Here is a 27,728-nt window from a genome sequence, read left to right on the forward strand (position 1 = left end):
GGCGCCGCCACATCACGTGACCCAAGTAATTGGTACAGCTAGGCGCGCACCGACTGCTCGCCTCCTCTGACCTGCAGCCTCTGGACCTCACTGCCGCGCCGACCCCCACTGGCCTGGTGAGCGCGGCGGCCCCTCCCTTCCGGGTCCCTGCGCCTCCTCCTCTCCCGCTGTGTCGCGGGAGGCCCTTCTGCTCCAGTCTCCTGGGTCCCGGGGCGCCGCAGCCCGCAGCCCTAAGCCGGGCCCGGGAGGTGGGAGGGGAAGTGAGCGTGACCTTGGCTCCGCCTTTGTTTGGCCGAGGCGTCCCCAAGGACCCCCAGCCCTTCGCGCGCATCCGACCCTGCGAGTGCAGTTCTTGTGAAGTGTTTTGCGTAAGGGAGCGAAGCTTTTAACGGTGGGGTTTCAGGCATCAGCTTGGGTTCTCCAACCCAAAGACTACAGACTGTCCACGCCTTTCGTGGCCTGGGGAGGGGCCTGCTGCTCTTCGCCTTCTCAAGGAGCCCTGGCTGCGGAGAGCAGCGCTGGGGATGGGGATGGTCTAGCGTTATGTGCTTGGTGGGACAGGCAGGCAGCTTCGAAGTCTCAGGACCTCGTAGTGGAGGCAGGGGGCAGGGCCTTTATAGACGGTTTTAACCGCGGTTTCCGCTCACAGATGGGGAGACTGAGGCCCTGAGGGAGGCAAGACTGACCTGAGGTGGCAGCCAGCTTGGGAAGTGCTTCTCCTTCCCTCAGGGAAATGTGGGGGGATGGGGTGACCCTGAGGTCCCAGCAGGGTGCCATGATGCCCCTCCACCATGGGCCCTAACCCATCCCTGCGTCCCCTGCCCATATATCCTGTAGCGTATTGGAACAGGCCCCTTTTACCTTTGTGCTTTTCCCACCTCTGGCCTTTAGCTCAGGCCCTCCATCTCTGCCAAGGAAATAAGCACACCCCCTCCCTACCCTGCTTCCTACCTCGGAGTCTGCTTCCGTGGCCGCCTCTTGGGTTCAGTAAACTAGAAGTGGGGTTTATTCCTGAGAAAAGCCCACCCAGTTCCCAGAACTTAGGGCCATCGTAGGCCTGCAGGAGCACGAGTCCAGGCTCTGCTGCTGCCCAGCTTCAAGGTCTTGGGATCTCTACAGTGGGCGTATTGCAGAGCAGCCCAGATAGGGCCTTGCGTGTGGGAGACTTAGTGGCCAGGGATGTCTGTCGTTGTTATGCTTCTGAGGGTGGCGGTGGGGATGGTACTGACTTTATCTCCAGAGAGGAGACCACTAACAGCTGCCCAGAGCAACCTGCCTGTTAGTCCACTGGGGGCTGGGCTGGTCAGGGGGTGTGCACGGTGCCTGACCCTAACTCTTCCCTTTCACCTGTGTAGGCAGGACCTGGCAGGGCAGGCTTGGCCTTTGGCTCCAGATACTGAGGTTGACTCTGTCCCCAGCCCTCTAGGGCTCCTGAGTCCTCAGGCCCTGCTGGGATTGGGGCAGGGGGAGCTGGCTGGCTGTCCTTCTGTCAGGCTGGGTGAAGGCCACAGCAGTGTCCAGCGGCTGCCCAGATTATTCAGTGTTTCTGAAACACAGTGTTCCTGCACCAGGCCAGGCTGGACACAGCCAGGCTTGTCACTACCCCCCGAGCCATTCCATTCCCCTGCAGGGGTGGGTGCCAGCAGAGAGAGCAGCTCTGGCTGCAGCCGTTGGAAGGAGCATTGGCATTAAGAGAAATCTGTGTTTACATCATGACTCTGCAGTGAGGAGGGAACAGGCTCTGGAACCACAGAGCCCTACCACTCACCAGCTTAGCCTCTCTGTGCCTCAGTTTCCCTATTTGTAAAATGGTGCTAATCCAAGTGCCCACCTCTTGAGATTGTTGAGAGGGTTAGATGAGCACAGTGCCTGCCCCTGAATCAGTGCTGACTAATTGTGCTCTTATTTTTATTCCCTCAATGGATGATCTTGGTGTCTGGTTTTCTTTGCCTTAGGATGGGGATGTTAGAGTCTCCCCATTGGGTTGTTTAGATTCTTCTGACATTCCAGGCCAGTTGCTCCTGGGCCCTATGGCCATCTGGGGGGGTGGCAGCAACCCTGTATTTGCCCAGGTCTCAGGGACCATCAGAGGGAGAGCAGGGATTGGGATCCAGGCCCTCTGACCCCAGAACTCAGGCCTTGAGTCCCCACCCAGCACCTGGAGAGGTGCCACTCCAGGAAGAGCCAGCCCCTAGCAGCCCTCAGTAGGGCCTGGTGTCACTGGCTGGTGGGACATGCAGCTGAGCACGTGGAAAGGAAGCTTGGGGCACTTGAGGCTCAGGTTCCAGCTGAACCCACCTCCTTCCTCCCTGCTGTGTAATATATTTTTGCTTTTTAATTTTCCTCTGTTCAGACTTGCTGCTGGTTGCCCTGAGGAGCCCACTGTCCCTCGCTCAAGGAGACCGCCTCCCTGCTCTTTGCCTCACGTAAGTCTGGAGGGAAAGAGGGAGCAGGTGGGCAAGGAGGGCTGTGCCTTGCCCTGCCTTGGGGCCTGACCCCTTGTAGAATACAAGGTCCAGCCAGCTGGTTCCGGTGACTTGTTTGAGCTGGGGCGGGGCATGTGCCCTGTGAGCTGGGCATATCTGGCCCCAGGAGCATTGACTCAGGGCCAGGCTCAGGCCCAGGCAGAAAGGCACACTTTCTGGGACTGAGTTATGCGGGGGGAAGCAGGCCCTCCTGCCTGCATGGCCCCTGGTGGGGTGGGCCTGGTGCTGCACCCTACTCACAGGCTGGGATTCTCTGGGCAGAAGGGCGTTAGCAAGTATTCAGGGGGAGCTGTCTGTGTCCAGGCAATGCTGGGGAAGAGGAGGGGGCTCTGCTTACAGTTGTGTTGGGGGGTGATGTAGAGGAACAGAGATTCTAAGAGGAGCCTCTTATCCGAGGACCTCTGTCTTCTGGGGGGAGGAGGAAGCCCCTTCCCCCCCCCCACCTTCCCATATGTACACACGGACTCCTGAAAGCCCACTGTTCGGGCATTTTCCCTGGGAAGGAGCAGGTGAGATTGCGGGGGTGAGATAAGCTCCAGGCTCTTTTTCCTCTCCATCCTGAGTGGGCTTCTAGCCTGTATGTACCCCCTGAGCTGATAGCTGTCCTGAGTGTAAGCTCTGGGCAGGGTATGGGAGCCAAAGAGGGCAGCTGCAGCTGGGAGCTTGGCTGGGCAAGGCGCCTGCCTCTGGTCTGCCCTCCACTGTCCCCCAGTGCCCTTCCCTTCTCTGAGCCTCAGTCGTCCCCGATGTGAAGTGGGGCCATTGAGGCCCGTGTCATTGGCCTTCTGGCCTGGGAGGACATGCTGGGCCTATACTGCAGTCAGAGAAAGTCACAGGTCCCTTTTGGTCACAATGACTAGAGACCCAGCAGTGCCATGGGCCTCGAGATAGTGCAGCTCAGCCAGACCCCTTCCGGCCTTTTCCTGACCGGGCATGGAGCACCCAGTCCCTGGAGGACTCCGCTGCCTGAGTTCTGGGGTGTTCAGGAGGCCTGGCTGACTGTCCCTCTCACCTCTGTCTCGTCACTGCCTAGCCCAGGGCCACCTGCGCAGTAGGCCCAGCAAATGCCATATGAGTGGATGAGTGGCTGCCAGAGCCTCCTTCCATCCCAGTCCTGTGGTTTATGTCTCTCCCTCGTTGCCTGTGTCCAGAATGAGTCAGCTGAGGCTGCTGCCATCCCGGCTTGGGGCACAGGCCTCGAGGCTCCTGGCCACGCATGGCGTCCAAAGGTTCAGCTGGTACAGCAGGTCGTCTGGGCCACCGGCCACCTTCCCAAGCAGCAAGGTTGGAGGTGGCTCCAGTTACATGGAGGAGATGTACTTCGCCTGGTTGGAAAACCCCCAGAGTGTCCACAAGGTTGGCACCCCAACCCTGCCCTCTGTGTAGGAGAGAAGGTCCTGGGGCTGGGCCGTGGAGAGGGGCTTGGGGAGAAGCAACTTGCCTGCTGTGTGACCCCGGGCAGGTTTCTTTGTCTCTCAGGTCTTCCATCATCTTTGTGAAAGAGCTTGGTTCTCATATTGGGTGAGGAGAGTCCATTGCTGTCCTGTTGCTGGACCAGCCAGTGGGTAGTGGTCTGGCTTGAGAAGCCCTGATAATGCCCTGCTCAGTCACACCTGGTCTGAGACCTGTCCCTGCCCCCTTTGTCATGCAGTGCCGTCTCCAGATGGCCTCTTGTTATATAGTTAGGAGCATAAGTGTTTACATATATACTAAGCTGATAAAATAAGTACCCACGGATGGTAAAAAAAAAAAAAAAATCAAAATCAGATGCCAGGGCAAAAGTGAAAAGCGTAGCTGCTCTTTCTCCTTCACTCACATGCCTCAGAGGAAAGTAATATGTTCACATGATCCAAAAACAAAAAGTATTAAGTTCTACAGTGAAAAGCCTTCCTCCCATTCCATCCCCTATCTGCTCAGCTCCTACCTGTCTGTTTCCCAGTCTATTTTTAATTTCTTCTGTATCCATTCAGATAAACTTATTGCAAACATAACTCTGGATTCTCCCCCTTTACACAAAAAGTAACATGTAACATCCACTGTTTTGCCCCAGGCTTTTTTCACTCAGCATACATCTCCAAGATTTTCCATGTCAGTACCTCAAGAGCCTCATTTTTCTTTTTCCCAGCTGTATAGTATTCCACTGTTTGGATAGATGTTCCACATCCATCCCCAGGGACAGGCATCTGGTTCATTTCCAGTCTCTGGCTGTCATGACCGGTGCTGTACTGCATCATCTTGTACATTCATCCTCTTGCACGTGTGCAGCTAACTGTGGGATAAATTCCCCAAAGTGGAATTGTTGGGTTAGAGGGCATCTGTGTACATAATTTTGATGGGTGTTGCCAAATTGCTTTCCACAGGGCTTTTACCACCTTATTCTCCCACCAGTACTGTATGAGGGGCGTAGAGGAAAGCACTTTTGTATGTGTTCTGCTAGAACATGGAGGTGCTGGTGCATGTGCCCATCTGCTTTTTGTTTCTGCATGAATAGTAGCAAAGCATACATCCTCTTCTGCTGTGTTCACTTTACAACATATCTTGGCAATATTCCACATCCACAATAATAAATGCATCTTTTTAAAAAAAGACTACATAATTTTCCAGAATCTAAATTTACCATCATTTATTTAACCAGTTTCCTATTGATCACTGCTTAGATTGTTTTTACGTTGTCATTTTTATAAACTGTCCAACTGTCCTGCAGGGAACATCCTTGTACATGTAGGCACACCTGTCCAAGTACATCTATAGAATAAATTGCTGGCAGTGGAATTCCTGGTTCAAAAGATACATGCATTGGAAATGTTGAGGGCCTGCCTGCCCTTACCCTCCACAGGGCTGCCTCCAACCCACAGTGTGTGAGGGCATGTTTCGCCTATGGATAGAAGCCCGTTTCATACCTAAAGCCCCTTGATCACAGCTTATAACCTCCCCCACCCACTACCAAGCTGGGTGCTGGAGAGATCCAGAATTTGGGTGGGGGCTCTGGGCTGATTGAGAAGGGTATTGTCAGCAGGGTCCTGGGAGGGCCCTGAGAGCTATGGTGATGAAGGAAGACTGATGTCCCCTAGGGCCCCAGCCTGGGCCACCCCCCACTAATCCCAGGCCCTAACCTGGCTGTTTTCTTGCTTCTGCCCCTGCCCAGTCCTGGGACAGCTTCTTCCGGAAAGCCAGTGAGGAAGCCTCTTATGGCCCGGCTCAGCCCCGGCCCCTTTCTGTTGTCCCTGAGAGCAGGCCGGCAGTGTTGAGCCGGACCAAGACCAGTAAGCTGGTGGAGGACCACCTGGCTGTGCAGTCCCTGATCCGGGCCTACCAGGTGAGCGGCTGGGAGGGTACAGGCTCCTGGGGTGTGGCCAGGTGCTGACGGCAAGAAGACTAGCTCAGCTCCAGCGTCAGTTCAGAGAGCTCTTCTCCAAGTCCTCTCTTGGTGGCTCTGGCCCCTCCTCCTGCTCTTTGTCACATTACCATTCACATCACTTACCACCCCCTGTATTTTTTGTGTGAAGTGGTTTCTTTGTGGTCTTTCTCATGGAGTGTTATCTGTCTCCCACACCACTCTGCCCCAGAACCTGGAGAAGTACTTAGTGATCAGTTTCAGTGAGTGTTGAATGAAAGGTGAGTAGATTGCCCCTTGTTAATGTCTGTTTTCTCTTGACTGAGCATTCCAAGAGGACAGGGGCTGATGTCCAGCAGGTGCTTAATTAGTGTTTGTGGAATGAATGAATAGTTCATTAAGCAGCTCTCCCCCATCAGCTGCTCTGTCCTGGAGACTTAGGCTCCCCTCTGCTGGGTTCCCAGGCTGGGCCCTTGCTATGTCAAAGAGTCCTGATGACGTTTCCTATGCTTGGTCTTGACCGAACAGGACTAATTGGAGGGCTGTTCTGGGTGTTCACTCCATAAAAATGTAATCATTTGGGATCTGCCTGGGAATCCGTGGCAGGAGGTATTTCATAAGAGAAACTTGTCTTGAAGACAGGCAGAAGGAAGGGTAGGGGCATCCTGGGGTCCTTGGCAGAGACTCCGTGGGAGGGTGCAGCAAGCCGCTGCAGGAACTCTGGGGAGAGGGAGGCCTTAGCACATGGAAACGGCGCCTTGCCTCTGAATGACGCACGCTGTGTGGGGTGGCAGCTGCCCGCCCAGCTGTGCTGGGGCGGAAGAGGAAAGGTGCACAGGACTGGGCTCCCTCGCTGGCCTCAGGACCCACGGATCGTGGGCCACCTGTGAGTAAACAGCAGTGATTGTAATTATGTTTTTCTTGGCTGGCTGAAAGAGGCAGAAAGCGATCTGACCGTTGACTTTGAAAAAGGACAAGGAACATAAAACTCTGTATGAAATACAGGATAGCATTCACAGTACGGCCTGGGCCTTATCTTCTATATACAATCCCAGCTCTGCAGCAGCTCTTTGTTCTTTCACTGGCCAAGACCAAAGCACTAGGGTCCTTCCAGCAGGACGGTCTCTGGATTCAGGAATGTTACTCCGTACTTGCATGATAAAAATCTGCCTGGTAGTGAGCACCCACTGGGCGGGCTGTAGCCCCTCACAGGTCGCTTGGAGGCTGAGCTCTGGTTTGACTCATCTGCACATAGTACTGAAAAAAACCCCAGGCTGCTTCTTATGCATGTTTTCAAGCATATAATAGGTAGAAGAATTATGTAGTGAACCCCCATCAATACAGGGCCAGTCTTGATTCATCTTACCCACCTCTGGCTCCACCCATAGGCCACTGATTATTTTGAAGCAAATCCCAGACTTCATATCATTTCATTCATTGAACGTTTCAGCATGTATTTCCAGAGGTAAAGCCTCCTTTAAAAATATTCAAATATACCATGATAGTATTATCACACCTAAAAATAGTAATAATCCTTAATGTCATCAAATACCCAGTTGGTATTCATGTTTGCCTGTTTGTCCTAGGATTTCTTTTTACTGCTTGTTTGAATCAGGATCCAAATAAAGCCACAGGTTGTGATATGTTGACATGGCTTTTCAGTCTCTTGTACTCTGCGGGTTCCTCTCGATTTCTTTTTGTGTTTCTTGCTTTGTGTGTGTGTGTGTGTGTGTGTATAAGAAACCAGGTTGTTTGTCCTATAGCGTTTTCTCGAGTCTGGATTTTGCTGATTGCATCCTCATGGTGTCACTTCATCTGTCCCTTTGTCCCATGTAATTTCTGTAAATTGGTAGTTAGATCTAAATGCTTGATCCAACATAGATTTGATTTTTTCTGTTGTTGCAAAATCAGCTTCCTGGTGGTGATGGGCACTTCATCAGTTAGCAGCTAAGGATAATTATTTCCTGGACACATTAAGTCATTGGGAGTGGTAAAAGTGGTGATATTCTAATTCTTTCTTTCTTTGTTTATTACCTGAAATACTTCTATCGTGAGAACCTTCCCTTTGTCAGCTCTGTTTATCCTGAGGTACAAATTGTATAGGGAGGGCAGGATCAGTGCTTGATTTTTCCTTTTGTTGATGGATTTTCAAAATTATGACGTGGTTTCCTAGCATCCTCCAAAGACGGCCAATAAAGGTTTTTCTTCTTTTTCATAATGTGATATGAATGCGTGAATTTAAACATATTTAATGAGTTTCAGTCTACTATAGATATTATCCTTTTTGTTGCTCAAAATATGTCCTTATTCCCAGCCCCAGTAGTGTTTGAGCACCCCTTTGCTATCTGGTAGGACAAGATGCTTTGAGCTCATCTCGCACATTTCTGTCCAGCCAGTTCTCCAGGGAGTGAGGGAGTATTTACTGCTATTGGTTTAGTCATGACTTCTGGGTTCTTTTGATGGTTAGAGCCAGGAAATATGTATTTTTTTAGAGATACCATTCTTTATGGGTTTATACTGATGCTTCTATATACATCAAATATAGGACTTAGTGTTTGTCCTTGACCTCATCAGTCTTATGTCACCATCTCCTTTTAAAGATACCAAAAATAGAGATTCTCAAAGACAGCAATACAATGACTTACTTGATTTTCCCACAATCCACACATGACAGTCTGAGAATACAATTCTAGTACTACCACTGCTGATTGGTACTATAAATGAATTTATGATCTTTTTATTCCTGCAGTTCTGTTTGTCTTTGGGGAATATTCTGTTAGTCAGTTGGAATAGTTCCTCTCTATGTAGTTATGCCACCAAATGGATGCACTAATTCATTTGTTTTGTCCTACTTTCAATTTTTAAAACTTAATTTTGTTTTATAGTGGTATAAAATATTTATAAGATTCCAAAGGCAAATGGTCAATGCAAGATATATTCTTAAAAGTCTAGCTTCTAGCCCTGCTGCTCTGCCCTATTTTGTCCTTTCCCCGTAGGTAATAATTTTCCTTATTTTATAGTTTTCTTATTATACTGTATATTGTTCTAATGCATATATTTATTTGTAGACATGCAAATATATACAAATATATGCAAATGCATGTGTTTACTTTTCCCTTCCCTTTCTTAGATAATGGGTAGTTTACCACACACACTTTTCTGTAATTTGCTTTTTTGCTTAATAATAGTTTGTGGAGATGACCTCATAGTAGCAGTTAGGAATTTTCCTCATTCCTTTTAGCAGCTCTGTAGTATCCCCTGTGTGGATTTCCCATATCCATTTGCCAGTCTCCTGTTGATGGACATTTGGGAAGTTTTTAGAATTTTGCAATTACTAATAGTACCGTAGTAACCACTTTTGTGTATGCATTCTTTCCTGTTTTTGAAAGCTGCATATTGTGCTTTTAAACAGAGTTGAGCTCCTGCCACCTTAGTGGCTACGGTGGGGCCTCCTAGGCAACTATTCAGTGGCTGGGTGCTGGAGATATGTGGAAACTTGAAATTCTGAAGGGGGATTTGAGGGGCCAGGGCCCAGAATCTCAGTCTTGGTGAGGGTCTGTCCAGCTGCGTTCCAGCTCCGCCCCGACCCTTTCCCCTTCTCCAGATCCGTGGCCACCATGTGGCCCAACTGGACCCCCTGGGCATTCTGGATGCAGACCTGGACTCCTTTGTGCCCTCAGACTTAATCACCACCATTGATAAATTGGGTGAGTCGGTACCCTTTCCTGTTGCCCTGGCGACGCCAGAGCCAGCCGGTGCCTGTGCCCAGTGAGGGGCTCTGAGCCTACAGTGCCTCTGGGTCTTGGGTTTCAGCAAGCAGCCTGGGAGGCTTTCTTCTGACCCTTGCCCAGCTATGCATGGTGTCCCTGCAAGGGAGGTCTCCCCATCTTCCCTAGCTGGTGTGCCACGCTCAGCAAGCTTGAGACACCTGTCCAGGCCCACCCTTATGGCAGCAAGCTAGGCTCTGACTCATGCCCTGTGCCCTGCAGACAGAGGGCCTTTGAGCTTTAGGCTGGACATGGCGGGAGGGTCCTGGGGGCACTGTTGGGAGGTCTGGGGATACAGCTGGGCCCCACCTGGGCCTGACCTCCCTCTCTCCTCTCTGCTGCCGGGGCTCTGCCGTGTGTGCCTCCTAGCCTTCTACGACCTGCGGGAGGCTGACCTGGATAAGGAGTTCCAGCTGCCCACAACTACCTTTATTGGAGGCTCTGAAAACACCCTTTCTCTGCGGGAGATCATTCGGCGCCTGGAGGTGAGCACAGGCAGGTGTGTCGGGCACAGCTGATGAAGCTCTGTGGCGTGCGATAGAGGGAGGGAGGGCGCTGCCTTTTCTGTTCCAGATCCCAAGGCGGTCGGTCTTCTTCTTGGTTCCTCGTGGAGTGCTCCCCTTTCCCCCAGAACACATACTGCCAGCACATCGGTCTGGAGTTCATGTTCATCAATGACGTGGAGCAGTGTCAGTGGATCCGGCAGAAGTTCGAGACGCCTGGCGTGATGCAGTTCTCCAGCGAGGAGAAGCGGACCCTGCTGGCCCGGCTGGTGCGCTCTATGAGGTCAGGCTCCCAGCACCACCCCGGGCAGCCTGAGTGGCTGGGGGGCCTGCTCCAGGGCTGTATGAAACGTCCCAGGCCCTGGCTAAGAAACTAGGAGGGTGCCTGGTAAGGGAAGGCAGGGCTGGATGGTGCTCCAGGAGAACATGACACCGAACGAGGGTGGAAGTGGCAGAAAGATGTCCCTGTGTGGAGTGAGTGTAGCAGCGCCTTCCTGTAGGTGGGGCACTGCCTGGCTCTGCCCCTGAACTTCTCTGAAGCTGGGTCTGCCCAGGGCTGCGGGGGCCTGGGGGAGCCCCTGGCCCAGCTGCTAGGAGTAAAGTGGCTCCCTGAGCAGTGACGTGTGGGCTGGAATTTGAGTTGAGCCGTGAGGCATCTTTGGGGCATGATGAGAGAGCCCCAGGGCATGTGTGTGCCGGAGGGCAGTGGGCTGGGAGCAGGGGAATGGCTAGTTGGAGCAGTGTGACTGGAAGGGGAGGAGAGGGTGGTAACTGGGAATGGATGGAGCCAGAGGTCTGTTTATGGTGGGAGGACCCTCAGCCTCCCCCGCCCCGACCTATGCGCCTTGCTGGTAGGAGCATCATGGTGTCTGTGCCAGGTCCTGGACTGTGCAGAGGGAGGTGACTTGGCAGCTTCCTGTGTCCTGGCATCCTGCTCCGAGCCCTCATGAACAGCCCCCAGGAGCCCAGCCTCTCCATCCTTCCCCATCTCTCCCCAAGCAGGTTTGAAGACTTCCTGGCCCGGAAGTGGTCCTCGGAGAAGCGGTTTGGCCTGGAGGGCTGTGAGGTCATGATTCCTGCCCTCAAGACCATCATCGACAAATCCAGCGAGATGGGGATCGAGAATGTCATCCTGGGGATGCCACACAGGTGGGCCCTTCTCCTCCCTGCCTCAGCTTTGTGCATTCTCCTTCAGGCCCAGCAAGCTGAGGTGGATAGGAGACTTTGAAAATCAGAGCAGGGGTGTTGGTGGGACCTGGGGATAGAGGCAAAGTGGTCTAGAAAGTTATCAGAGGCCCTGGGCCCTGGGCCATCACAGAAAGCACGTGGCCAAAGCCACATGGAACCAGGCTCTCGTAAACTCAGTTTCTCTCTCACCATGTTGCTGTTGTCCCCAGGAGTATTGAGGTTACAGAAGAGGGGTATATCATGCTACTTGAGGTTCCTGTGGACAAGGAGATGCGGAGGGGGACATCCCAGGGAAGTGAGGGCAGAGCCTGGGCAGGTGGCCTCAGGTTCGCATCCCCTGGTGGGAGGTCTCTGGAGGTGAGCCGAGGGTCTCTTTCCCCGGCTGCGAGCTGGCCACACATTTCCCTGTGACTTTGATAAAGACTTGGAAGGCTGGTCTGGCCACTGGGCAGTTGCCTCTGAGGTGGAGCCTGTGGGCTAACGAGGAGTACAGCCAAGGTGGCCACGGGTCCTGCTGAATGGGCTGGAAGAGGACGTGCTGAGCAGTCTGGGGGGCAAAGCCCCTGCATTTCCTGTGCCTGTTTCCAGCTGCTCACAGGTGGGCCAGCCCCGGACTGCATCAGCACCAGGGGCATCAGGATGCAGTGTGAGGAGGGTCCCCACCCTGTGGGCTGGCCTCCTGGGAGCCCGAACTTTGCCACACAGGCTCTGCGCTCTGGGGGTCCCAGAAATGCCTGGTGTCTGGTCAGAGGGTCGCGCAGAGCTGGCCCCGTGGTCTGAGGAGGCATGGGCACATGTGGCTTCAGTAGAACCGTGGGAGAGGATGGTGCTGGGCCGTCAGGCAGCTCTGGGACTGGGTGGTGGTGCTGGGCAGGCTCCTGGCCTGAGGAGGACTCCGGAGCAAGGGCTGCCCTCGGCCAGGCCTCCGTATTTGGGGAGGGGCCTTTGAGGCCGGAGGCTTTGCCCAGAGGGGCTGAGGATTGTTCACAGGGCTCCTGTGGTCCCACAGCCCTGCCGCCGCAGAGCAGGAGAGGGGCCCGCTGGAAGAGCGCTGCCCTTCTGTCACTGGGCCGTGTGGGGCTGGAGGTCAGGGTGTGAGCAGGCCTGGGGCTGGCGTCCGCTGGTAGTGTATGGGGAGCGGGTTTGGAGTCATGTCCTGTGCTCCCATCAGGCTGGCGCCCACGCCTGAATAGATTGCCCCCGATGGGAAGTTCAGGCTGGACTGGAGAATCCCTGGGCCTGGCTGCTTTCCTCCCCCCACCCCTCAGTCCTCACTCAGCTCCTCTGGACAGGTCCTCTGGTGACTCCTGATCTTAGGGGCAGTCCAGTCCCCTCTTCCCTATCCTTATCACTTCCACATCACTGGGCTGGGGTGGGGAGCCATGTGTGAGCAGCTGTGATTCGTTAGCAGCTTGGGGTCAAGGTGCTGGGTTGGGCTCAGCTTTTGGTTGGGGAGAGGGGTGAGTAGACACCCTGCCATGAGGCTGGGTGGCTCCCTGCTCGCGAGGGCCTCCTGAGTCTGAGTTGTAGGGGGGGATGCCTGCCTGCCCAGGGGGGCCGTCCAGCTGGATCCACTCACACGTCTTGTAGATTGAGGCGGAATGAGAGGGCGGGGCCTTCCAGCCCCCATGCTAATTCTGATAGGTCCCAGGTGGGCAGGGAGCATGGTAAGAGCCCTGCCCCCTCTGGCTCCAGGGGCAGGCTGAATGTGCTGGCCAACGTCATCCGCAAGGACCTGGAGCAGATCTTCTGCCAGTTTGACCCCAAGCTGGAGGCGGCGGATGAGGTGGGTGCCAGGCCAGGCCCCAGAGCCTCTGGAGAGCTGGGTATTTGGGAGGTGGACTGGAGAGGGCCTGGGCCAGGAGCTTGCAGGCTCAGACAGACCTTAAGGTGGACGGACATGCAGAAGAGTGGGAGAGAGGCTGGGGGTGTCTGTGTGAGGCCCCTAAGGTGTTTTGGAGCCAAGTGCTATGATCTCCAACAGCTGGGAGAGCCCTCAGGTAATCTGGGCTAACCTCCCTCTTTCCAGCTAGGGGGACTGAGGCCCAGAGAGGTGTGCAGGGAAGTGCCTGAAGTTATTCAGTTCAGCTCATGTGGCCATACCTCTGTGCCCAGGGTCCTGTCTACCTGCCCTGAAGGGCTGCCTCACTCACTTGTTTGACCAGCACAGCGTTGGGAGGTCAGGACGGTTTCCTGTGCCCACCGATGAGCAGAGAGAATTCTTCTGCCCTCACCCCCTTCCTGGCACGTATACGTGTCATGTATGCCTCACACCCCACGCCTCTGCCCATGCTGGGCCCTCAGCCAGATGGCCTTCCTCTCTTCTGCTCTCTGCCTGTTTCCCAGCCCTGCCCGTCTCCCCTTCTAGTGACTTTCCTGGTCCTCCAGGCAGCAATCCTGTCTCTCCCTCCTCTGTGCCTCCTTTCCCAGCAGATCCGTCTCTACTCTGGCCTTCTCCATCGTGCGCACGTGCGTGTGTGTGTGTGTGTGTCTGTTTTCCCTTCCAGGCTGGTAGCAGGGTGATGGCAGGGACCTCATTCCCGAAGCCCCAGGACTCAGCATGGTTTGTTAAAATGAACCACATTAAATGACTGCTCCAAAATCATCTAGCACATTAGGCCAGAGCAGGACTAGAATCCACATCTGCTGGCTCCCAATCCAGAATCTTCCCGCCATCATGTTCATTTTGCTCAAGCACCTTCATCTCTCTGAGCCTCAGTTTGCTCTTCTGTAAAATGGGGATAAAAGTTCCTGCCCCCAGAATGGTTGTGAGGAATCAGAGACGAGATGTGAGTAAACTGTAAAACCTGGCCAAAGGACACTTTAAACAAATTTACTCTTTTTTAATAGAAAAAGAAATGTGAGCATCGTTTGAAGAAAAGATTACACAATGAGAGTGTTTCCCTTCTGAGACCCCTTTCCTGCTCCCCATAGGCTCTGCTGTGGTCAGTTTTTGTGTTAAAGTGTGTACTTCCAGAAATGTTCCATGCAGTGCAAACACACGTATGTGTCCAGGACAGCTTTATTTGTAAAAAGCCAGGGGAGCAGCTCGTGATGCCGCTGGCCACCTTGCTGTTTTCACTTAACGAGCTGTCACTGTTTCAGAGCTGCACACAGAGCTCCCCGAGCTTCGAGTGCCCCTCCGGTTTCTGCTGTCTCCCGTTGATGAGCATTAGGTGGTGGAATGAGTGTCTTTGCACACATGTGTGCGTGCAGTTTTAGATGGTGTCCGAGAAATGCAGTGGCTGGAGCTGAGGAGGTAGGACTGGATTGCCCTCCAAAGAGCTTGCAGACAGCAGCGAGCCCACACGCTGTATGCGAGGGTCCCAGGCCTTACTCTGTCCAACCTTTCCATCTTTGCCAATGTGATAGGTCCAAAAGTCACTGCATTTGAACATATTTCTCTGTTTTGAATTTGAGCGTCTTTTCACATGTTTAAGTCATGGGTGCCTTTTTCTGTAAATTCCTTTTCCTGGCTTTTACTCATTTTTCTATGGGTTTTTTGGGCTTTATCTCACTGATTTGTAAAAGTGCCTTATGTATTGAAGGAGTTAGCCCTTTGCCTGCATTTGTCTGATAAATATTTTCCCAGCTTGATTTTTTTCCCCTAATACTGTGCATGGATCTTCTTCCCCCATGGCAAATATATTAGATTTTAGCTGTCTTATCCTTTATGGCTTCTGAGGTTTGTACATTGTTTAGGAAGACATTCCCTACTCCAAGATCATAAAGTATGTCATGTTTTCGCCTGCTACTATGGCTTTGTCTGTTGCGTGTACGTTTTTGGTTACTTTGGTGTAAGGAGTTAGGTACGGGTCCTGCTCCAGTGTGTGCCCAGAGGCCTAGCCCGTGGTCTCAATGCCAATTAAGAGCCGCCCTTCATTTCTGTGCCTTCACTGTTGCTGGCTGGCCCCTTCCTACAGGTGCCTTACCCCTTCCCCACTCTGCCATCATTAATGCGGAGAGCATGGTTGTTGATAATGTGGAGGGGCTCCGATAAGGGAGCCAAGGCCCAGGGAACCTGCCTCCCTTTCTTAGGCCAGCCTGGAGGGCAAGAAGGGCATTGTGCTAGGTTTGGGGGAGGGATGCAGGTGTGAGTCAGGGACAAAACAGCCTTCCCAGGGAGCAGAATCCAGGGAGTGTCCCAGCGCCACTGTAAGCTTGCATGTCTGGGATGGGGTTGGGGGGAGGTTCATCACGGGCCACCTCAACCTTCAGGGCTCTGGAGATGTCAAATATCACCTCGGCATGTACCACGAGAGGATCAACCGAGTCACAAACAGGAACATCACTTTGTCGCTCGTGGCCAACCCCTCCCACCTGGAAGCTGTGGACCCCGTGGTGCAGGGGAAGACGAAGGCAGAGCAGTTCTACCGCGGGGATGCTCAGGGCAAGAAGGTGAGCTTGCCTGGGCCCTGAGGTCCTGGGTTCTGAGGGGTGAGCTCCGAGGGGTAGGCTATGAATCTCTGAAGCCCAGGAGCAGGGCTGGGCTGCACGGGCTGGGGCATGGGGGCCCCTCCTGGCTTATATCCTGCCCTGCAGGTCATGTCCATCCTGGTCCATGGGGACGCCGCCTTCGCTGGCCAGGGTGTGGTCTATGAGACCTTCCACCTGAGTGACCTGCCCTCTTACACCACCAACGGTACCGTGCACGTCGTCGTCAACAACCAGGTGAGGGCCTGGGCTGTGTGCTGGGCCCTGTCAGTGTCATCCATCCCTGAATCCAGGCAGCACTTTGAGGGGAGGAGTGAGGCGGTTCTGGGTTTCACCCCCCTGCTCTGCTACTTACCAGAGTGTGACTTCAGGCAAGATGCCTGATCTCTCAGCCTCGGTTTCCTGGTCTGTGGAACTGGGAGGTGTATACATCTGTCTGTCTCTGTGTCTCTCTGTCTTTCCCTCCGCAGCCCCCTCCCCCCATATTATATATGTGAGAAAGCAGTAAGGACAGAAGAAGATGGGTATAACCAGCACCTAGCACCGAGGCTGGACATGTAACTAGATGCTGCCTTGAGCTCCATGTGACCCAGGCAGTCTTAGAACACAACTCTCACAGCCTTTGCTTTTAAAAAAGGTAGCTGTGGTTAATAACAGCTCTTCTTCTGAGCCTGTAAAGCCCTGGGTTAACTACCTTATTCGCATATTAAGTCATTTAACCTTCACAGTATAACCCTGTGAGGTAGGAATTTAATGAGCCCTTTTAATCGATGAGGAAACAGGCTTTGGGAATTAAGTACCTGGCCCAAGATTGTACAGTTAGTAACTGGTGAGACTGGGTTTTACCCCAACTTGCTCTCCCCACTCCCACTGTGTAAAAATGACTGCAGGAGAAAGAGCAGGCACAATTCCCCTGGTGTTACTGCCGTCCCCGTGGGACCCGTAGCTATGTCTGATTTTGAGGTCATCCACTGTTACCCCGTCATGTCCCCTGCACCTCCTGAGCACACCCGATGGACCTCGAGGCAAAGGCGCCCCTCCCCTGGCCCCCTGGCCCTCTGGTCTCCCAGGCGGCGGCTGCTGTCTAGCTCTCAGTGCCTCCTGCTTCTGCAGATTGGCTTCACCACGGACCCCAGGATGGCCCGCTCCTCACCATACCCCACCGACGTGGCCCGTGTGGTCAACGCGCCCATCTTCCATGTGAATGCAGACGACCCAGAGGCCGTGATATATGTGTGCAGTGTGGCGGCCGAGTGGAGGAACACCTTCAATAAAGACGTCGTGGTGGACCTGGTAGGTCTGGGGGACTGAGGTGGAGGTGCTTGGACTGTCCCTGCCGTGGCACGTGCGCCGGGTCTGCAACATCTTTGGTAGTCGGGGCTGAGCGGCAGGTTTAGAACCGCTGAGCACCATCTCTGCGGAGGCCTGGGGGTGGGGCGTTTGGTGATGGGTCGTAGTGGGGGCTGGTGAGGCCTCACGGGATGTGGCCTGCCAGGTGTGCCCCAGCTGTGCAGTGATTGTGCCAGCCACACCGCCTGGGCGCGGGGACCCACCCTCTGTCCCTGCAGGTCTGTTACCGCCGGCGTGGCCATAACGAGATGGACGAGCCCATGTTCACGCAGCCGCTCATGTACAAGCAGATCCACAGGCAGGTGCCTGTGCTGAAGAAGTATGCAGACAAGCTCATCGCCGAGGGCGCAGTGACCCTGCAGGAATTCGAGGTGGGCCCCGTCAGTGCCTGGGATCAGCCTTGCTGGAGCTGAGACCCTGAGGCAGTTGCTGATGTCACCAGCCCAGTGCTGGGCACTGGTGATTTATAGAAGTAGCCAGTATGGTCCTTGTCCCCAGTAGCCCCCAGGTATCAAGGGGGCAGAGGACCAAAGACATGTACAGCCTGTGGGATGCAGTGAACGCTGCAATGCATGGAAGCCCATCCTCCGGCCAGAGTCCAGGAAGGCTTCCTGTAGGAGGTAGCCCTGAGCCGGGTTTGTCCCTGTAGTTATCTGTGGATGTGCTTGTCCTCCCGCCTTCAGGGAGCTCTCAGGGCAAGGACTATGAGTCTTTCCTGCATTCCCCAAAGTCCCTTGCTGAGTGGAATCACCTGAACTCTTTCCAGGATTCCCCCTGCACTCTGGGACTTTTATCTCTGGCCTTAAGGTCCCTGTGGGCCAGTGGGCAGACAGTTCCTCTAGAATGTGGTGAGAGGGACCAGGGTTTATGAGTCTGGGTTGACTCAGCCTCTGGCTGCCCAGGGCATCGCTGCCTTAATCCAGGCCTTCACCCTGATTTCAGGAAGAAATCGCCAAATATGACCGGATCTGTGAGGAGGCGTTTGGCAGGTCCAAGGATAAAAAGATCCTGCATATAAAGCACTGGCTGGACTCCCCGTGGCCTGGTGAGTGAGCAGCGTGTGGCTGAGAGTGATTTGCCTGGGGCCTGGCCTCTGGCACTGGGACCAGGACTGGAGCATCCTGAATGAGGGCAGTTGCTGCCCAGCCCAGAGGCTGCGGGCTTTGTCCCTGAGACCCCTGAGGCTGTGTGGGGCTGATTCCTGCGGGTGGGGTAGGCGGGAGTAGAGGGAGATAGCGTCGCCCTCAGGACACACGTGATGAGCTGCTTCCGGGAAAGGGCTGTGGGTCAGGGAGGGTGGACGGCAAAGAGGAGTGGGCCCTGGGGGAGGGGTGCTCAGCGGGCCTCTCTGGGGCGGAGCTAGATGGCTGTGACCCTGGGTCCAGCGAGGGGCCTCGCAGGTGCTGGAGGGGAGGATGTTGGGTGGGTGCTGTCAGCTGTCCCAGTTCCCCAGGATGGGCTCAGGGTTTGAGTGCCACTGGGGTTAAGGGAGAGGTGGGCCCCTGAGTCCTGGGGAGACAGCCTGGCCAGGGGAGCTGAGGCCCCACTGCCACACACAAGTCACAGAGCCTCTGCCCTCTCAGGCTTCTTCACTGTGGACGGGGAGCCCAAGAGCATGACATGCCCAGCCACGGGTATTCCAGAGGACATGCTGACCCACATTGGTGAAGTGGCCAGCTCTGTGCCCCTGGAGGACTTTAAGATCCACACGGGTGAGGTTGCTCTGCAGGCTCCAGCATGGGCCACTGTCCCAGACGTTGTGCCCCAAGGGAGATGGCATCAGGAGTCAGGGAGGCCTGGCCCTCATCTTGACTTGGTCTTGGGTAGATCAGTGGAGCCCTCAGTGCCTCCTTTGTGCCCCATGAGGTGCCTGTGTTAACAGCTCCTCTCAGGGTGAGCAGATGTGGGTACCACGCTCCCAGCTGGGTGCTGGTGACCAGGCTTCTGTGGGGCATCTTGTGTTTTCCCAGTGCCTTTGCCGGGGGCATCCCTGCATCAGGCAGAAGGAGAGCAGGGAAAGAAGGCCTTCCCATGGAGGGGGCGGTTGGGCCTAGAATGTTGGGTGGCAAGAGTGCTGGGCTGGGTGGATGACAGAGGGCGACCCTGGGCTAGTAGGTGGTCACTGGCTGCGCCTCTTGGCCACGATGGTGGCCATCGTGGCCTCTGCTCAGGCAGCCTGGAGGGCCCCCGCGATGGTAGTGGGGCCCCTGTGCACCCTCTGAGCAGCCTGTGGGCGTTCCAAGAGGATTCCTCCACATGTGCGTGGAGGCCCAGGTGTCTTGGGGCACCGGCTCTGTGCAGTCACACGGGGTCTGTGTGGGTGTAGGGCTGATGGGAGCCCAGCCTGGGCCGGGTGCCTGGGCTCAGATCCAAGCACCTTCATAGCTATGTGATCGTGAGTAAATGACTTCCTTCTTCTGAGCCTGTCTTCTCATCTAGGGGTGGGGGAAGTTGGTACCTCTCCCGTGGGCTTGTGAGAAATGTCCCTGAATCAACGAATGCAGCGTATGCATGTGGCGGATGCTCGCCTAATGGTGCCTGCTCCTTCCTGCAGGGAGGGAGGCTGGTGGGGATGTGGGCTCAGGCCGGCCCGGTGTGTTGGCTGGAGTGGTGATGCTGGAGGAGGGGCCTCCTGCGTCCTGCCGGGGCCCTGCTCGGTGGGAGGGGTGTACACGGAGTGTATACACACCCGGCCCAGGTCCCAGGGACTACGGCTGTCCCAGATGGGGTGGCCAAGCCCCTGTGGCCCTCAGGCTGGCCCTCCCCTCCCGCAGGCCTCTCTCGCATCCTGCGGGGCCGTGCGGACATGACCAGGAAGAGGACAGTGGACTGGGCGCTGGCAGAGTACATGGCCTTTGGCTCCCTGCTCAAGGAAGGCATCCATGTGCGGCTCAGTGGGCAGGACGTGGAGAGGGGCACATTCAGGTGAGGGTGGGGGGCTCTGGGCCCTAGGCCCTATGGGCATTAGCCTTGTGCCTGGGGGGAGCTGAGAGCTCAGCTGTGCTGGGGATCTCTCACAGTCGGCCCAGGGCCTCTGGAGTGGAGTGGCCCTTCCTTCTCTTCCTAGACCTTGTCTGGGAAGCCAAGGAGGTGTTCTCAGGTAACTCCATCAGCACGCTAGCCCCCACCCTTGGGCCAAGCTGTCTGAGGGCTGCTAGGCCTCCTCTCTGTCCCCACGGGGCCAGCGTGCAGAGCTGACTGCTTGGCCCAAGCTGTTGGTTGATGTCAGGCCTTGTGGTTATCTATGGTCCTCAAGATCCTTTGTTTCTCTTCTGTGAACTACTGTCAAGCCAGCTCCCCGCCACCATCTTGCTTGTTCGCAGTTGGGTTTTGAGTCCAGATGAGGGACTTTACACTTGCCGGTTGTCCTCATTACGTTTCCTCTGTTTGGGACCCCAGATGTTTGGGATCTCAACTCTGTCTCTGCTATGTTAGTGAGTCCTGGAAGTGTGGCTTCCAGTATTCGACAGGCCATCTTTCCCACGTCCCACTCCCTCATCACTGCTGGCCCTGCTCCAACCAGGGTACAGAGGGCCACTCCACTGCACCCTGAGTTGCATGTCAGTCCTCACAAGGCTTGGGGTTTGGCCAGGGGGGCCCCCCCTTATGCACAGGAATTCCTGCCTCCTGTAAACCTGGACAGGGCAGGTGAAGGTGGTAAAGGGGCTGGCAGGATGGGCAGGGAGATGGTGCCCCTGGGGTGTGGCCTCCTAGGGTCTCAGGCTCCACCCAGCATTTGGGAGGTCGGCAAGGCAGGTCTCATCGGATCCCTCCTTAGGTGAGAAGCTGAGACTCTCATGCCTGTGCTCCCAGACCCCCAGGGCATGTGTGAGGGCACCAGTGGGAGGGGAGGCTGCCCGGAGGAGGGACCAGATCGCTCTGGCTTTCCACGGCCTTCTTGGTGTCGCCATCCTGTGGGACTTTGCCTGGTGTCCTGCTCAGTCCGCCCGCCTCCCATCCCTTCCTGGTCTGTGTCTCTGCAGTCACCGGCACCACGTTCTCCATGACCAGGAAGTTGACCGGAGGACGTGCGTCCCCATGAACCACCTCTGGCCTGACCAGGCCCCCTACACTGTGTGCAACAGCTCCCTCTCGGAGTACGGAGTTCTGGGTGGGTCAGAACTCTGCCTGCAGGACGGGCGGGCCCTGAGATGCTTGGGGACCAGAGAGGGTCTTGCACCTCAGGGTGTCTGTTTTTGTTGTTTTGACCGTGGTCTGGGGCTGGGAGGGGCCGAAGAGGCTCAGAGGCCCCTGGGTGGACCTGAGTCCTCGGACAGCCCTGAGGGACAGTGGTTGGGCTGCCCCCACCTGAGGCCACATCAGAGATGAGGTCCTGTCCCATCTGGCCCCTCAGAGAGCCCAGATGGGGGGGCACTCTGGCCTGGGTGGGAGCTCTGGATACCAGAGCCTGTCCCTGGGCAACAGTGGGCCCAGACAGAAAACCCCATCGAGTCCACTGAGTGCTGCTGCCACTGACCGGCCCTGAGCCTGGCCTGGCCACCTCCACGTTCCTGACCTCTGTCTTGCCCTCTGTGCCACCACACCCAGCAGCCCCGTCTCGAGGCCCCTCCCTAGACTCTGGTCTCCCCAGACTGCCCCCCTGCACTCTCCCTTGGCTTGACCTTTAGCTGGCCTGCTTCCTCCCTCCCCGCTTCCTCCCAGAAGCGGGAACCCCCCGAGACTGGACACCGCTTCTGGGAAGCTGCCTCTGGGGCTGTTCCTGCCCATTCCCCTCAGCAGACCTGCCATATTTGGGGGGTCCCTTGGCAGATGGGCCCTGCCGCCTCCCCAGGGTGTCTTTGGAGTTGACTCCTGGCCTACATAAGGCTGAAGCTGGCTGTACTTGAGGTCAGGGCTGAGAGTGGCATCTCTGGGTGTGTTGTCGGCGGCCAGGAAGGGAGATCCTGGCCTTTGGGCGCCAAGGAGTCCCCGGGCGCTTCTGTCCTGCTGGGAGGGACGGGCGGGGCAGGCGGCACGTGGGAGGAAGGGCTGGATGTGGCCGGAGCCACCACCACTTGGGGACCGCATGTGGTAGGCTCTGCCTCGGCGTCTCCCGTTTAGGCTTCGAGCTGGGCTACGCCATGGCCAGCCCCAACGCCCTGGTCCTCTGGGAGGCGCAGTTTGGTGACTTCCACAACACGGCCCAGTGCATCATCGACCAGTTCATCAGCACGGGCCAGGCCAAGTGGGTTCGGCACAATGGCGTCGTGCTGCTGCTGCCCCACGGCATGGAGGGCATGGTGAGGGCCGTGGGGGCGGGCCCTGGCCGGCCTGGGAGAGGGCGGCTAGACCCTTGGCCACTTGCAGAGTTGAGGGGGGGTATGTGCCTCCCAGTCCCCCGGAACCACATGGGTCTGCAGGGTGGGGCCTGCGTGGGTCTGTGTCACCGCTGCTGAAGTTGGTGACACTACTGTTCTAGCAGTAGACAGAACGGACATGCCTGAGTGCCTGCTTTGTGCCGGGCTCTGTTTAAGACCTTCTCTGCGTGTTAACTCCTCCAGTCCTTACAACAACTTAAGGAGGTGGGACCTGTTCCCACTTTCCAGATGAGGAAACTGGGGCACAGAGAGGTGGAGTAGCTTGCCTAAGGTCACACAGCTAGTAGCTGGAATTTGAACCTATGTTGTCAGGGGAACCACATGTGGGGGAGAAGGAGGATGTGCAGGCCCTCGGGGAAGGGAGGAGCAGAGCATCAGGAGATGCCACCCTGGTGGGTGTGTAGCCTGACCAGGTGGAGCGTGGGCAGGGCTGTGCTGGCTGCAGTGGATGGCCACAAGGACCCGCTCAGCTTGGACTGCTCATGCGGTCAGGGATTGATCAGTACTGCTCAGAGTCAGGTCTCCCTGTGCCGTGCACTTTACACGCCATGTATAATCCTGTGGCATCCTCACAGCTGGACCAGACAGTCAGTTCTGTTCCCGTTTCATGTGCGAGGGAGAAGGCCTGTGACTGCCCACGGTCTTCCAGCTGTAAGGGTGGCTGGCATCTCACTGGGTGGAGCTTGAGTCAGGCTGGTTGCGGAGGGTTGGGTTGGCCTGGCTGGTGCCTGTGGCCATGGGTCCTTGGGGCATCCCCACTACGGGAGGAGCAGGTCACCCCGTCCCACGGAGAGCCAGCTTGGAGGGCAGTGCGGGGGTTCTTGCTGCTCTTATGGAGCAGAGCAGCCACGTGGGCAAGGGTAGGCATAGCAGTCAGACCTGGGTTTGAATCTGTCCCTTTCTGGCTGAGTGACCTTGAGGTTGTTTCTTAATCTCTTTGTCCCTGGCCTTCTTCATCTCCATCACAGGGCTGCTTTCACAAGATGAGAGAGTAATCTGTGTGGGGTCCGTAGAGCTATGTCTGGCACACCACGGGCACATAGTAAACAGTCACTGCTGTAGGTCAGAACGTTCTAGAGAAGAGCATCTTGGCCTTTTTGCTTTTTCCTTCTGCCCCACATGTTCACACATGGTGGCTCTGGCCGGACCCTCATCTGAGGGTACCTCCCTACTCTTGTCCCACATTCCTGGTGCTTTCCTGTGGTTGAGACTCCAGAGTGAGGGCATCTCCTCCAAGAAGCCCTTTAGACTCTCCCCCAAGCCCAGGGTCCCCGTCCTGTGTGACAGATCCCCAATCCCCCCCAAACTCCGGCCAGCCTGGACCATCTGGCATTTGCTTCCAGGGCCCGGAGCACTCCTCAGCCAGGCCCGAGAGGTTCCTGCAGATGAGCAATGACGACTCGGACGCCTACCCCGTGAGTGTTGCCCGCCCTCCCCCAGGACAGGACTGCACGCTGCTGTGCCCAGCAAGGCCAGGGTGTGGATGCCACAGGCAGGCCACCTCCCAGCCGCGCCCTGCCCCTCCAGGCGTTCACCCAGGACTTCGAGGTGAGGCAGCTCTACGACTGCAACTGGATAGTGGTCAACTGCTCCACGCCGGCCAGCTACTTCCACGTGCTGCGCCGCCAGATCCTGCTGCCCTTCCGCAAGCCGGTGAGCCACCCGCCCTGTTCGTCACCATGACCGTACAGGGGCCAAGTGCAGGGCACCCTGGCCAAGCAGGGGCGGCTGGCAGCCGGGCACGTGTTTCCCTTCCAGCTGATCATCTTCACACCCAAATCTCTGCTGAGGCACCCAGAGGCCAAGTCCAGCTTTGACCAAATGGTATCTGGTATGTGCCTGGGCGTGTTGGGGAGGCGGCTGATGGGGGGCCTGGTGGCCCATGTGTGGCCTCTGCTCCCGGGACTCTTCCGTTCTTGCCTCTGTCTGTGGCTCTGTTGGCCCTGCAGCAGCTTCTGGCACGATCCCCACCAGCAGCTGGGTTGGGAGGTTGGTGCAGCGGCCAGATGGCTGAACCCACTTGTGTCACTTAACGCAGAGCACCAGGGCCAGAGGAGTGCACTGGGACCCCGCAGCCTCCCAGCAGGGCCGGCCTGGCTGCGCCAGAAGAGCTTAGAGACAGGACGCCTGGTAGAGGTCTGCTAGTTCATGGGACACTGAGTATCAGTCACTCATCCGTTGTTTTCTCTCATGAGCCAGACAGACATTTCTGGCCCTGGTGAGCCAGCGCCCCCTCCAAGAGCTCTCAGCCTCATTTAGCTGGGAGTCAGAGGTCAGATAAAGCACCCGAAGGACCAGGTTTTGGAATTGAGACGTGACCCAGTGGAGGATCAGGGAGGAGCAGGTGTGGGGCCCTGAGGCTTGGCAGAGCAGAGCTGTCTGGGAAAATGGTCCTGGGTTGTAGGCGGAGGGGCAGGGGCTGGCCAGGAGGACCTCAGTGGCGTGGACAGGTGCTTGTTCTTCACGTGTGTGTGTGGGCATCCCCTCAGATGTGGCTGGTGGCTGAGCCAGCAGGGCAGAGCTCTGGCATTGGGCTGGACCGCCTGGGCTGAGTGCCTAGTACTGGTGGGCCCTGGCAGCCAGTGACCGTCTCTGCCTCAGTGTCCTCATCTGGGTTGCAGGGACTCTACAGTACCTTCCTCAGAGGTTTTTGTAGTACTTTTAGTTTGGCGGCTGGCACATGGCATGAGCTCAGGAAGGAAAAATGGATGGGACTTGGGGATGGAGGCTGGGCTCTGGGGCTGAGAGAGGGAGGACTGTGCAAGGTTCGCCTTCCAGCTTGGTGACTGGGTGGATTGAGTGTGCCTGGGAGGTAGGCATGGCTGGATGGGGAGCAGGTTTGGGACAGTGACGCTGTCAGACGGGGATGTGGCATCACCTCTGTCCCCTTCAGGGGCTCTCCCCATCATCCCCAACCCTCCCCCCCCACCCCATCACCTTATTGTTGATGCTCCCAAGGCTCTGCCCTCGGCTCCAGCCGCTGTCTCCACCCCTGTCCCTATGACGTCTCAGAGTGTCCTCTGTCCCCTGCTCCATTGTTTGGCTCAAGAGGTTCCTATTGCAGCCACAGATCTAAATCTGGGGCTTGTCTTAGTGGCCAGGGAGAGCCTGGAGGTGCCAGGGATGTGGACCTGATTCCCAAGCTGCTCTGGCCCCTCTGGGAGCAGACGCTCCTGCCATGCCCTGTTGGTCCCCAGGGACCAGCTTCCAGAGGGTGATTCCTGAGGACGGGGCTGCGGCGCAGGCTCCCGGGCAGGTGCGGCGGCTCATCTTCTGCACGGGAAAGGTGTACTATGACCTGGTGAAGGAGCGGAGCAGCCAGGGCCTGGACCAGCACGTGGCCATCACACGCCTGGAGCAGGTGCGCCCGAGCCCCTCAACTGCTCAGAGTGACGAGCAAGGTCATATCGCCAGCCCCCTGGCTCTGGGCAGCGTGCCAGGGCTGGGGCCAGTGAGGGAAGCGGTGGCTGCTCTCCTGGGGGCCTGGCCGTGCGCATGCCCCCCTCCCCGTAGCTATTCCCTTCTTTCTCCCTGTCTGTCCCAGATCTCTCCATTCCCCTTTGACCTGATCAAGCGAGAGGCAGAGAAGTACCCAGGCGCAGAGCTGGTGTGGTGCCAGGAGGAGCACAAGAACATGGGCTACTACGACTACATCAGCCCGCGCTTCATGACCATCCTGGGCCGAGCGCGGCCCATATGGTACAAGGCTGGGTGCAAGGGGTTGCCCGCCATTTACCCCGCACGTCTGCCAGGCCTGAGGCTCTGGGGGCTTGAGGCCCCATCCTGGCTCTGCCCACCCCATTTGCTGTGTGACCCAGCACTGGCCACTGCCCTTCTCTGGGCTGCATTGGAAACTGAGGAGTTGGGCCCCATAGTCCCTGCTGGCTCTGTGACTGTCAGTGACAGATCAGCTTCCCCATCAGGGATCCTCTCTAATACAGCCTTATGGAGGGGAAACCTTTGTGTTTGTTCTGCAGCCAGAACTGAACTAGAGAACCTCCTGCGTGTCTCAAATCTCCTACCTTTGATCTTAGGCCAGTGACTTGGCCCCTTGGAACCTCAGGCTCTTGGTTTCTGCAGCTGGATTAGGCCCGGTGCAGTCCTGGGGTAGCAGCAGGGCCAGGCTCAGCCCTCCCCTTAGCTTGACTCTCCTCCCCCAGGTATGTTGGCCGAGACCCAGCAGCTGCACCAGCCACAGGAAACAGGAACACTCACCTGGTGTCTCTGAAGAAGTTTCTGGATACTGCCTTCAATCTCCAGGCCTTTGAGGGCAAGACATTTTAGAGCCTGCCTGGGTCTTGCTGTGGGGTTGTTGAGGACACCGGGGACATAAGGGGCTGGCTGGCTCTTCTGCCCAGGAGAGGGACTGTCAGGGGCCCCAAGATAAAACATACCCATGCAGTGATTGAGGCCAAAGAGTAGGTACCGCTGGCTTCGGTATTATGCCACCTTGGGCCTTTGTGTTTATTTCAGAATCTCTTAGGGCTGAGAAAGCCAGAGGGGTCTGATAGACGGGCTGTAGTTGTAGTGTTTCCCCAGCCTCCCGGGTCTCTCTGGAGTGTTTGTGTGGCTTCTCCGTCTGTGTTGTTCATGCCTCTGCAGACAGCCAGCCACCCAGGAGCCCGTGTCTCTGGTCTCTTTCTCCCAGCCTGGTAGATTTGACTGCTGCTCACCTTGTCCTTGTTCGTCTGTGGATTCAAGAACTGTTCTCTTTTGTGCTCTTAGAAATAGAGATTTTAGCAATAACAAACAGGTGAAGCAAAACCATGCCAGGTGATTTATACGTGCTCTGTTTTATGGGGTGTGTCATAATAAAATATGTCAGCTTCTGTGTGAAATACAGCCAAGGCTCACATGTACCAAAGTAGAAAACCAAATAACAGAGAAATTAGAAAATGCTTAAGGGAGACTTCCTGTTGTCACTTCGTGTTGTAAAGTTGGGGGAAGAGGCAGATGGTTTAGAGACGGTAAGGGATGGGGAGAAAGAAAAACGAAACATGTAGGGGATAAATATCTGCCTCTTGTGGCCAGATTTTCCTTTGAGCACCAGGCGATGTTTGCAGATCTGTTGGCATTGCCAGTCTTTAGCCTTTCGTTGGTTTTGCTTCCCTGCAAAGATGCTGGGGAAGCAGCAGCACAGGAGGGATGTTTTGCTTTCTGCAAATCATTTATTCCCTGCTCCCCTTCTCAGAGCACTTCCTCTGTGCTAGACGCTGGGACCCAGGGTGAAAGAAATGTGTGTCTTGGAGCCCAGCACGGGAGATGGGTAAACAGTTTACAGTTGGCCCTCCATATCCCTCCTGTGGGGGGTTCCACATCCACAGATGCAAAAATACTTGGGGAAAAAA

At 56.0% G+C, this 27,728-nt stretch overlaps 1 protein-coding gene across 4 annotated transcripts; it reads left to right on the plus strand.

Annotated features, from left to right (window-relative positions):
- Window positions 1-43: 43 nt before the first annotated feature.
- On the plus strand, window positions 44-27,728 carry OGDHL (oxoglutarate dehydrogenase L). Of its 4 annotated transcripts, none has more exons than XM_036829722.1 (24): window positions 44-116; window positions 2,354-2,426; window positions 3,638-3,842; window positions 5,632-5,802; window positions 9,425-9,527; window positions 9,957-10,072; window positions 10,201-10,373; window positions 11,093-11,239; window positions 12,974-13,064; window positions 15,497-15,676; window positions 15,821-15,949; window positions 16,826-17,005; window positions 17,281-17,433; window positions 18,005-18,107; window positions 18,646-18,774; window positions 19,837-19,987; window positions 21,046-21,173; window positions 22,124-22,302; window positions 23,724-23,795; window positions 23,908-24,033; window positions 24,139-24,211; window positions 25,578-25,741; window positions 25,925-26,079; window positions 26,541-27,726. In XM_036829722.1, the coding sequence occupies exons 3-24, from the start codon at window positions 3,639-3,641 to the stop codon at window positions 26,662-26,664; spliced, it is 3,051 nt and encodes a 1,016-aa protein (XP_036685617.1). In that variant the 5' UTR covers window positions 44-116; window positions 2,354-2,426; window position 3,638; the 3' UTR covers window positions 26,665-27,726. The 4 variants fall into 4 exon arrangements, with proteins under 4 accessions (XP_036685617.1, XP_036685618.1, XP_036685619.1 ...); XM_036829723.1 differs by having other exon boundaries at window positions 10,219-10,373; window positions 26,541-27,725; XM_036829724.1 differs by lacking the exon at window positions 15,821-15,949 and having other exon boundaries at window positions 26,541-27,728.

This window comes from Balaenoptera musculus, chromosome 16 (genome assembly GCF_009873245.2).
Source record: "Balaenoptera musculus isolate JJ_BM4_2016_0621 chromosome 16, mBalMus1.pri.v3, whole genome shotgun sequence".
Lineage (NCBI taxonomy): Eukaryota > Metazoa > Chordata > Mammalia > Artiodactyla > Balaenopteridae > Balaenoptera > Balaenoptera musculus.

What these genes read in the sequence shown, in the direction of transcription:
- OGDHL (XM_036829722.1), top strand. Translation starts at nt 3,639, where the DNA reads ATGAGTCAGCTGAGGCTGCTGCCATCCCGGCTTGGGGCACAGGCCTCG. An exon ending in ATCCTGGGGATGCCACACAG is followed by an intron (nt 11,240 to 12,973) that starts GTGGGCCCTTCT and finishes CTCTGGCTCCAG; the next exon opens with GGGCAGGCTGAATGTGCTGG. An exon ending in TGACCCTGCAGGAATTCGAG is followed by an intron (nt 17,434 to 18,004) that starts GTGGGCCCCGTC and finishes CCCTGATTTCAG; the next exon opens with GAAGAAATCGCCAAATATGA.